The 12146-nt window shown below is 41.0% G+C and overlaps 1 protein-coding gene across 1 annotated transcript in view; it reads right to left on the reverse strand.

Annotated features, from left to right (window-relative positions):
* LOC104544630 (voltage-dependent L-type calcium channel subunit alpha-1C) overlaps positions 1 to 12146 on the reverse strand; it is a gene marked incomplete at its 3' end in the record, with an annotated part of 152279 nt that overhangs the window by 91299 nt on the left and 48834 nt on the right. Inside the window, exon 6 of the mRNA XM_010189554.1 lies at positions 7790 to 7880. Coding sequence (XP_010187856.1) covers positions 7790 to 7880 — 91 coding nt within the window. The remainder of the gene's footprint in view (positions 1 to 7789; positions 7881 to 12146) is intronic.

The following is a 12146-nucleotide window of genomic DNA, read 5'->3' on the forward strand; positions in this document are numbered from 1 at the left end:
GTCTAGGCCACATACCAGGCAACAGTGTGGTTACAGACACATGCAAGAACGTTTTGGATAAAGAAGAAATAATGCACTGGCTGAACAGAATGCTAAATTATGCTGCAGTACAAAGTGAGCTTCAGTAAGGATGATGAGTGAAACACCTGCAAAGCACATCCTTAATCTTAAAGCCATCCCAGTTTCTCACTGAGAATTCTTGCTTGATAAGCACTACCTACAAGCTGTAACAGATCAGATTTACAGGCAACAGGAAAGAAGGCTCAGACAAAGACAGGGGAAAAAAAAAAGAAGAAAAAAATCACAATGAAGAAGAAAGCTGGGGTCTGAAAAGGAGATGACAAGGACTTTCACAGGAAAAGGGAGGGGGGCATCGGATGAGAGCAAGAGAGATGTCATGGGGAACCTGCCTGGTGGAAGGTGAAGGACAGGGAGTATGAAGTCCTCTGGTGATTTCTGTGGCTAATGGTCTCCCAGTAAGGGCTCTGTGTGGCATTTAGGGAATCTTCTATTTATTTAAGCAAAAGAGATGTGGCAGGTGTAGTACTCATCATGCATGTGATAATTATATCTTTGGAGCATTATGAGCAGCAGCCAAGTGCATTCAGCGCTCCCACAGGTTAGCTATAGCCTCCCCCCCCTCAGTGCCTTACTGCTATGGCAGAAGGCTTTATCACATGTGGGTTTGCTATATATATAGAACAGGACAAGGAAGGAGGAAGAGATTTATATTTAGAGGCAGAATCCAAGAGTGAAATGGAATTTTGGAAGCATGAACTTACAATAACTGATTCTGAAAACATTATGCTCGAATCTGAAACACATTTTTCAAATGATTCTTATGATCCAGAATCTTTTGTCTTTCAGAACCAGGGTTAACTATGTCATATAAAAAAATGCTTTATAGCATCGCTAAGGGCTGTCAGATAGTCTGGATTTGGGGCCTTGCCATGACCTCTTTGTGACACTCCAAACTGGCACCTGCCAGGGCTTCAGGGTGGGCCAGATTCTCTGCTGAGTTTAAACATGGATCTCTTTTATCCCTGCTGTACTGGGAGCTTTATGTCATTGGGAGAAAGAGAGCATCCCCATCTGTGTCCAGCTCTGGAATGCGCTGAGAAACTACTGTTTAAAATCAAGGCATAGGAGCCTATACAAAAACTATTTCAGATCACTACTGAGTGTTTTTATCATAGGATCTTGTAACTCAGATTAGCTTTTAGAAAGACAAACACAAAAATCAGACCTCTACTGTTTGACTAGCTATCCTTCAAATTTTCTAAAACTCTTCTAACCTCACATAGTAATGTATCATATACAGATAAGACAGTGAAATTTAAAGATTTTATCAACATAAACTCAGGATAATCATCATAATTCAAATGTAAAGAGATGTCTCACATTCTGAGAGAGAAAGTTTTCATTTCTTTGTTCTTGGTGGATACCAGAGAAGAGAAACTATGCACTTGTGAAGGATGTGACACTCTTGTATAACAGGGATTGAGGATTTTGTGTAATTGTACACACAACAAACAATTCTGAAAAATCTTGCAGGTCTCCAAGCATGACACAAAGGCCACGTTACAGTTGTTTTATGAGTGTAGAAATTACTAAACATGAACATGAAATTATCTAGCATGCTAGTCACAACTACTTTTACACTATATGATCCTGCCCATAGGCAACTCTTTTCATTAGCACTTACAAAAGCCTTTGGATACTAGTAAAAGCACTCATGAAAGCAGTAACACAGAAATTTACTTACTATGCCTTTAGGTTATACACAACTTTGGGCAACATCCAAAAAGCTGCAACTGTGCATATCTTACAGATTTTAGAACTGTGAGAACACAGTCCTGGTGTGGTACTGATCTTGTCTGAGTGCAATATGGTGCATTCATGCAGTTACTGGTCAAGCAGCACATTTTTCCCTTTCTCTGTTCCCAGTGATACCATTTCATTGCTTCTAGTTAGGATGCTGGCATCCTTGAAGAGAAGATGCCTACCTTAGGGTCCTTTTTCCACATATTACTAGGACAAGACCATGTAGTGATATGACATTTCCAGGAATGTATGCTGTGTACCTGATAATTTCTCAGCCAAATAAAGTGTTAGGGCTAAGTTGTAACCTCAGCTATGCCTCTGCGATTCACACTGAAGCCCTGGGTCTCCATCCTTCTGCCTGCTGTCCTCTGTACAACACAATTAACACTGGGGAGTTGTAGAGAGACATGCAATGACCGTTTCTCATTTCTGACCATTAACTAAAAGCTTCCAGCAAAACAGAGCAGATGACTGGCCCTGGAGAACTTGTGTCCTTATGTGGACTGAGATGCTCCTGCTGAGCCAATCACTGAATTTCAGCAGAGCCCACACAGCAATGCCTTTTTTTTTTTTTTGTAACATTCTTGCCCTTTTTTGCACAAGCACTGGAGAGCATGCTGACCTAAAGAAAGTTATGCTGATTTTGAGAGAGGTGGTTGTTGGCCAGCAGCAGTAAGAATCTACAGAAAATCATTAAGAAAACTGGACCTGTCTAGTTTAAAATTGAGCTGGTTTGCTACTCAACAGGCTTCTTACAGGCTGTGAAAACAGGCCAGCCTTTCAGTGTTTAGTGAATAATCTTGCTTTCCCTGTGGCAAGTCACAGGCAAGGCCTGTCACAGAATCTGAAGCAGGAAGATAATTCCTCCTCCACAAGGGCATGCTATAGTCCTTTAGACACATATCTAGAGCTGACTGTGAATATCAAAACCACCTTGCTCATAATAAATTGGAAAGCAGTAGCCGAGCCTCACACAAAAGGGCCAATCCTGTGTGTTTTCTTGCTGAAGTCAGCAGTGGTTTCAGAGTTTTTGCCAGAGGCGATGGGGACTTCGGTCCTTACAGAAGGAGGCTATCTCCTTACGAGGTAAAAACCAGCAGCAACAATAGTGAACCTGCAAGCAAGCTGACTCTTTTGCCTTTACCCCTGGCTCCTAAGCTGATTATTGCAAAAACTGCATGGGAATTATGTTCCTAGCCAGAAAAGCAGCAAGGGAAAATCACTGATGGTTCAGCTGCCAGGGACAACTTCCATTGTTCATGGTATTTTCAGGACACACTGTTTTCAGTTGGAAAGCCAGCATAGTTTTTCATTTTGTTTTATCCTTTTTTATTGTTTTAACCCTCTTTGCTGGAAAAACAATCGAACTGTCCCCTAAATGTATGGAAATCCTGGCCAAAGTGAAAATGCCAAGTGGTTTACGGTTTCAGTGAAAGCAGATAGTTTTAAGCTCTCTTTCCCAAAAAAAATTCACTTTTCTACTGAGGCTCAATGGAACATTAGTTTCCACCAAGGTCTTTTTTTTTTAGCTAATACATATGTATAAAAGCAAGCTCTATTGTGGCACTCCAGATCTGTATGGTTGTATTAGAAAATTAACATTCTGGTTGTATCGAAAGATTATATATGATGACATCCTGCACAGAACAGATTACTACTGATTATGAGCAATAGCCTGTTCTTGGGAATCCGAGTCCTGCACAGCAGTAACCACAGAGGCACAGGGAAATTACTTGTTATTGTGAAGACCTGGGTAAAAGGCTATCGTGTAAATAGAAAACCATTGCTACAAGTTCTAGGTTCACCCTACTGATGTTTGTTGCAGAGGAAACATGTTTCTTTGTACCCAGAGGGAACAGGTTATTAAAGCCGTGACACATCAGAGGTAAGCTAAGTTCCACCTCTAAATGTTGTCCTTGAGGATAAAAGCTGTTGTGTTTTTATTGCAGGGCAGATGTCAGCCAGTAATTCTAAGTACAAGGGACTGTGATAGACTGCGGAAGCTGTGGGACACTTTTCAGTGTACTGTTGAACCCTACAAAATCTTTTTAAAATTCAGATACCTGATAAAGCTAACACTCATCTTAGGAATGGAACTAGTCCTTGCCACAGCTCTTCTGATGGCAGCAGTTACACCAGGAATGAATACGAATGAGGTTTTTTTTGTTTTAGTTCTAAGAAACTGGATTTACACAATAAACAAAAAGGGATTAGATGTTAGATTCCTCCTGAAACTCCTTCTGCTGGTTTGAAGACTGGCATTGCTCCAGACAGCACAGCTGATGAAGGCATTTTCTATAGTATGGATACTATAGAAATAAAAGCTTCTTTGAGACAATTCATCAGTAGGAGATAGCTCGTGTTTGAGAGGTACTCTCCTGATCTCACATAGCATATGTCTCTGTGGAGCTGAGAAAGGCTGCCAGGGAAGATCTCCTTTTTCAAAAGGCATGCTTGAGCCTGGCTTCTCAAGCAGATCTTTCTGTCATTCATAGACCCAGCCTTTCAAAGCTCTACAGTTTTTTACAAGGAAGAAAGAAGAGTCAGTAACTCTAAGTTATCTTCAATAAAAATGCTTTTTCTTTCAGTCTCCTAGGTACTTTTTTCCTTTTATCCTGAGTGCATTCTGATGGCAAGGTCAGCCTGTAACCATGGTGGTGGTGCTGCGGTGGTTAAATCCCCTAGCAGCCTGATGCTACTAAATAAATACATATATTATCTTTGACTTGAAATTTCCCTGTTGCTTCAGTCATGTCTGGTTGCACCTTGCCCAGTGCAGTCTCTGCTCTCTGGGAAAAAATGTGTTTATAGCAAGGCAATGGGGACTCATGGCCCTTAGGTGATTTTAGCAGGCTGGTAAAAGTGAAGACTCATCTGCAACAGATGAAACTCAACAATCGAACAAAAAAGTTGTCTAGCCATTTAAACTGTAAAAAGAAAATCCAGAGGGCAGATGACTGCTCAGAAGTCTGGGTCTAATCTTCAACTAGACTAAATCAGGATGGCATGACTATAATTATTAATGCTTACTCAAAGTCACTAATATTAGATGAGGAACTTACTTGAAAAGCTTAATGACTTCCCACGTTAATTATCTCTATTCTTGAACACTGGGCCAAATTCTGATTCTCTTAGTCGGGTTCCAATGAAAGAAAATACTCATTCATATAAATTCTTGCTTACATTTCATATGTTCCAGCAGGATTATTGGCCTATGGGCTGAGGGCTCAGTGAGAAGAAGCGGACTTAATACTTCCTGAAACCAGGAAAGCTGGTTTCTTTCATTGCCTGAGTGAGTGATGCAGTAACAAAACAAACCAGAAAGGATCCCAAGCCTCGGAATTAAAGGCAAATCTGAATTTACCCATCATTAAGGGATCTGAAGCTCCACAAGTATGAAACAAACATTTTCCAAAAACAGGAAGCATTGGGAAAACTTATATCTCACTCCAGAATTTCAAATACAAGACATTCATTTTCCTGGATGAAGGAACCTATCCATCTCTTAGAGATGAAAAGCAATCTGAGTGAGGTCTTGAGGATCTTAACTGGCCTTGGATAAGGAGTAAAAAAACCCCTTCTCATTAAATAGAGAAGACTTCAATTCTCCTATTATACATCACCCATTTTCAAAGGAAGTTGAAAATGGCAGGGAAATTACCTCCCTGAATCTTACATGTCCTGCTGGGTGAAACTTAGGGCTCTGTTTTAACATTTACAACATGGGAAGAAGAAATGAAGCTCTGTTTTGCTGTCATTTTCCAATCTCTTCTTCCCTCAGATGTGCTGGACATAGCCATCCCTTCTGGTAATGCCAGGAGCATGGTGATCATGGTGCCAGATCACAGTACTGCCACTCTCCTCTGGACAAGCTGGGCTATTTTAAGTAAACTCCATTCTAAGTCATGATTACTTTTAGAGTTGGGTTTAACTTTAGCTCTCCTGGCCACATTCCAGCTAAGATAGTTATGTTCTGCTTGCCAAAATTCCCCATGAAGTTTCAGTGCAAAACAAGCTATCCCTCATACATCTCCTTATACACTTGTGCCCTTTGTTTTTAAACACCTGTCACATTTTACCCTGAAGGTGGCTGAACTCTAATGCTGTGAAAACAATCCTTGCATTTACAGTTCATAAAGTGCTTTAGGATCCTTTGGGATTAAGGACATTAAATGAATGCAGCTGTAATATTACTAATATATGCAACTTTATAGTAACAGCTGCCGTCATTGTTGGCACTGTGTAGCACCAGGGGACCCATTGTGTTGGGAACCATAATTGCAGAATAGAGATGGTTCTCCAAATTGGATCCAGCTGGAAGAAGTGGTCACATATCCAGCTGCTGATTCCTGTAATGCGACAAGAACACAAGCAACTTGGTGGGGTGCTAAAGGGAAAGCTACAGCTGCCTCAGCACTGTGAATAGATCTAGCCTGGTTCCTTCAGAAAAGAAGGCATAATCCAAACTAAAATGCCAGACTCAGCAGGTAGGCAACAGCAGGCAGGTGAAGGAGAGCTATCACAAATAATTTCTCCTGGGGTGTGTAAGTCAGTGGCTGACACAGGAAAGCAGATTGAATTTACAGCATATTCCGCATATCGCATCCTGTAGCGCAGATAATATCTCTTCCTCTTTAGCTTGTAGAGGAGAGGGCCAAGGGTGCTTGTGGGAGATACAATCAACGTTTACGAGGTCATGAAAGTGATAGATAAGCTGAATGCGGAACTGTTGATCACCAAATCTCACAGCATTAGGAGGAGAGGACGTTGACTGAAAGTAGCAGTAGATCAGCTTAAAACACATATGAGAAAGTACTTGTCCACACAGCAGGTAGTGAACTTCTAAAAACTTGTTGCCACAGGAGGCTGTGAGGGCAGACAGCCTTAGCCGGTTCAGATAAATCCATGGATGACAGGTCCATAAATGGCCACTAAAGGCAAAAAGCAGAAGTGTGCCTTCTAACACTTCTAATCCAATAAGCCTGAATTTGGGAGCACTAACAGGGGACTGGAAAGTAGAAAATGGCCAGGCTTCTGCACTTCCTCTCCTGCCACTGTCAGGACATGAACACTGGGCCAGCTGGGCCACAGATGTGACAAAACAGAGCATTTCTTATGTACTTATGATGAGCATATGACAAACACTGAAGGGCTCAAGGTATGCACAAGGACAGGATAGAGCCTCAAAATGCTCCTCCTAGCATGGTACCTACTATAGCACTGATATGCTTGGCCCAAAGGAAATTTGTAGGGACTAACACATTCCTCCACAACATAAAGTCCATTCTTGTTCAAGTCATGCAAAAGGGAAGAAAGGACTCCTCTTGCTTATTATTGCTCTCCATGATGCTAAAAATTATGCCAAATAACATGGTATTCCATAAGTGCTACCTCACATTTTCGAGCATCTCCATTAACTACAATGGTGCAAGTTCAAGGAGGCAATTACTCCCTCCTAATGGATGTATTTCTCTGTCACTGCAGTACTGTGTTCAGCATTTGAAGGGTGTAATTCAGGCTGCAGGATGGGAGTCATCATCCATGTATTTCTATTACAAGACACTGTAAAGTGTAGAAGAATAATCAGAGAAATTAAAACAGACCAGGCATTTCCAGTCTTTGGTCTAGATATAATGGATTTGACTATCACCAAAGGTGAATTTTAAAATAAGAACACTGTTATCCATCAGCTCTTCTTTTAGTTATTATGCAAAACCAGATCTACTCATCCTGGGCTTTCTGTGCTTTATTTACATTTATGTAAACCCAGAGGCTGTCCACTTATGTCTGGAATGAGTTTACATTGCAATTAAGATAAGAACCAGGATCAATACATCTTCTACATCCTCTCCTTTCACCCACTGTGGGGTTTTCTTCCCCTTAAAAAGCCTGACATTTGCCCTGGCTTTATCCTACCGAGCTCAATCCAACCCCTACATACATTTATCTGTGTTTATGTACTCACGCTAGCCTAGCACCGCAGTTTTCGCCTTCCATATCTGCTCCAGGGACGTTGTCTGTGTTCACGGACTCGGTCTCACTGGTGGGCATGCTCACTGTAAGAGTCAAGGGAAGAAAAAGAGAAGGTTGGCCATTAGAACCTGGCACTTCTATTAATGAATCACATGAGTGAAGGAACTGGCTTAATGAAGAGACTCTCAGCTGCAGCTCCTGAGGATTAAGCAATTTGCTGAGCAAGTCTAGTGCTTCCCTGCACAGGCCAGGCTGGGCAGGTAGACTTCAGGAACATACAGAGATTACTCAAATGCTAAAGAAAAGGGAAGAAGCAGCTGCTCTCTTTCTTTCAGAGTCAGTTCCTGGAAATTTTATGAATGAGAACCACTGAAAATGAGAGAACCTTGCAAAGCCAACAAATAAACTTTCGCTTGATTCAATGGGACACTTAAAAAAATGCTCCTTTACTTGCACCAGCCCAACTGTCTCACTGCACTCTCCAGTCTCTTGCGTGATGAGCAGAGTGCAAATAGCAAGTACCAATAAAATAATACTGATGGCTCATCTGTCATATACTAACCATTGATGTTAAATTATAAACTGGATCCATATGGATAAGAAGGAAATTCAGACTCTCTGACCCATTCAGATCTTACCAAAGATCATCCACTGACTAAGAACTGGACAGAATCTCCTAGGCTTTTACAGAAGTATCATGGAACCAACGTCAAATGAAAGCAAACCTAGATGTAAATCTATCTTATCTGGATTCAAGGACCTGTCACATCTTCTATCTGTTATCAAATATCAGTATTTTATTTGCTTCTACAGATAATAAAAAAACCAACCACCACAATTTCTATTCCACCAGTTGCTCCCAGCCCCTGTATGAGCTCTAGTAACTCCCTAATATATAACCATTCAACATACATTAGGACAATGGATAGGATCCAATATGTGTCCTCTTCCCTCCTCTGTCCTTTTCAAATACACAAAGCAAATGAAAAAAAACTATACTTAAAACTGAATGATGGAGGAGTTAAACAGACCTCTCAGATGCCCGGCAGAACTTCAGAACATGGCCTGTATTAGCAGTAGGATATATATCTCAGATGAGACTTGAGAGCATGCACTATTAGCTGTTGAAGAGGCTTCTAACAGCCTGTAAGAATACGTTAACATACTAAAAACATATCTATTTGTGGGTTCTTGGCACAAAAGGAGGCAATGTAGAATAAATAGGTTCTGCATTTCAGTTGGGCAGATTGGGCCAAATAATAGGCCGTGGGTCCAAGTCTTCTTTCAAGGGCTAGAAAGATATCAGAAGGTTCTTTTAAAGAGGTCCTGGGTTCTTGCTTCGAAAGCATTATGGTAGAAATGTCCCTCAAAATGAATGTCCCTCTTTCCTTCATCTCATCCCAACAATGCATGTGCCTACAACATATTTCCTGGGAAATCTAAAGTTTCTGTGCTGTGTTCTTAGGACTACATGAAATAATGGACTCTCAACTAACTCTTGACTTAACTATGAAATATTGTACTCTAATGGTGCCTCTTCCTTTACAAAGTCTGGATGTTTTAATAATCTTGTCTGCTTGGAAAGACAAAGTAATGAATCAACTGAATTCATATTTTGGTGCACTTGTACAGTCAAGTAAGCTGTAAGGAAAAACAACATTCATAATTAAAATTTTCGGTCCAGACCAAGCCCTTTAGGAAAAAAAGCAAAACGCTGATATTTCTCAAGTCACCTTTGAAGATGAGGTAAAGCACTTTCAAGACATATTTGAGCTTATTTGCAAATGGAAAACAATTTTGAAGACATTAGCAAGAGATTGATTTGCAGAGCAGCTTATTATCTTGAGTGCATGAAGAGAACACTGCACAAGCAACAGAAAAAGCAAGGCACGCACATGCAGAAGTATACAAAGTTATATTATATGTCAGTCCATACAGAGATATATAGACACACACACACAGATATACACAGTGTGGACATAGAGCACAGTGGAACATTACCATGGGTTTCTGTGGAGTGACTAAACCAAGCAAACTTTCCTTTCTTCTTATCAGGCAAGTCAGCTGGAGTGCTTCCTTTCACAGACAAGATGGTCAGTGTCAAGTACCAGGAACAAGACATCAATAGAGAACATGCAGCCAGTGACAGGCAAAAGAAAAGAACAAGGAACTCAGCTTACACATGACATCCACTTCTATCTGAAAACTTCATTATGTGAATTAGAGGTACAAAATTAAAGACAAAGGTATATGGAAGTATGAAATATAATAACAGATCATCAGAAGATAATTCTTCCTTGCCTTATACTCTTTTTTTTATAGCTGACTTCCGAGAACATGAAGTTGATGAACTTAAGTTTATGGGTAAAATCCTTTTTCCAGTGACATAAATAGCAAATTTTGTCTTGTTTGATTGTCTGACAGTTGGAAATTGATGCAACTAAGGTAATCACAGTTTGTCCCCAGGCTATCTCCTGACCCTTAGGGTCAAAATCTGGACTAGCCAGTTTTTGAATGAGGTTTCTTGGCTTTCTTCCTAAACTGCTTCAATACCTGTAAACTCAAAACTGCCAGAGCTGCTAAAGGAAGGTTGTTGGGGTAATCACATTTCTCTTTCTCCACCTCTAGAGAGTAACAGCCTTCATCAACCACTCAGATGTACACTGCCCTACCCAAACTAGGATAATACCTCTAGACTATGTCTCATGATTTCCATTTGAATTTACATAATCTGTCCTCTGATGTCCTCCTGCTGCATGGATTTTCATGGCATTAGTTTATATTGACCCTCTGCCTATTATGCACAAAGGTGCATACAGATCAGATGTGCATGCACAAAGAAGTCTTAAAGAGTATTTTGCACTTCCTTAATCTTTCTGGAGAAAGCCAAAGTAAAGTGAGGGATGCTGGTACACCTGGTGGCACGTGGGCTGAAGAGGCAACTGTGGTTCAGGCTAGCTTGCTGGCACTAGCTCACAGGCATTCATTACACTACAATATCTTAAGGACAATAAAAAGTATTAAGATGGTACCAACTATAAGAGGAATGATAGCCTAAAAGTTAAAGAGACAAAAGGAAAAATGAGGCAAATGCGTATTTTCTCCCATCTGGGCACAGAGTGACTTAGGAGTGGAAATTCTGGTGCCTCATCTCCTGTGCCATGTGTGTTCAGTGACTTAGGCACTCTTACAGGAGTGGCTCTCTGTGGACTTCAAGAAATCAACTGCTTGTAACCAAATCAGAGATTCCCAGAGGGCTTGATTCTGCCAGACGTAGAGGGCACATTGTCTCTCTGCAGGCCCCCCCTCTTCCCAGCCTTCAGGTAGACCATTACATCTTCCATCTGCCACATACTTCACACTGAAGGTGTTTCATTATCCAAACTGCAGCACGGACAAGGCAGTGATCAATCCCTGTGCACACTATTCAACTGCCGACCTAACACCCTAGGACCAAGGAACTGAATACCGATGTTGTATATAGGTGACTTGACAGAAGAGAACAACTCTGCCCCCTCACCCCTCCATCCTAAGTGACAGCAGGCTGTTAAGAGGGTGAGAAGGCATTTCCATCAGGCAGTTTGCCTTTGCCAGACTATAGCAGAAGCAGCAGTGCAGCTAATAGGGCAATGAGCACACAGAGTAGGCAGCTCACCTCAACCAGACCAGTACAGTGAATCACTAACAACACAGGAACCAGTCCCATAGAAGAGATTACATATTTCACAGAATTATAGAATGGTCTGAATTGGAAGTGACCTTTAAAAAATCTGGTCCATCTCCCCAGCCATGGGCAGGGGCATCTGTCAGTACATCAGGTTTCTCAAAGCCCTGTCCAACATCACCTTGAACACTTCCAATGATGAGGCATCCACAACTTCTTTGGACAACCTGTTCCAGTGTGCCTGTCCTGGGTCAAATCACGATGGCTTTGCTTACATGGCAATCTGCTGGTGGTTTGGTTTTGGGTTTGGGTTTGTGTTGTGTTTTGTTGGTTTATTTTTTCTAATTTATTATCACATCCACAATTCACTCTGATTGATGAAATCTCACATTAGTTACATATTATTGGGGTAGGATAGCATAGCATTTTTTTTAAAGGGAAGTGAAACAACTCCTTAAAGGCATGCAAGTATCTTGTGTTTTCAATAGAGTGCAAACCATAAGGACCAGTAAGGTTTTATACTCTTTGCTTTCTGAAGCCTTTGCATTTCTTGCATCTTGCCACTGTGTGGCTCATCTCTGAATGTAGACTTTTTCTCTTGGACTACCTAAATTCCAATTTCACATTACTTACATAGCATCACTGCAGCAAGTAAAGCAACAACAAAACCTATGTAGCAGCCTCC

This window comes from Mesitornis unicolor, unplaced genomic scaffold (assembly GCF_000695765.1).
Source record: "Mesitornis unicolor isolate BGI_N332 unplaced genomic scaffold, ASM69576v1 scaffold9498, whole genome shotgun sequence".
In the NCBI taxonomy this organism is placed as follows: Eukaryota; Metazoa; Chordata; class Aves; order Mesitornithiformes; family Mesitornithidae; genus Mesitornis; species Mesitornis unicolor.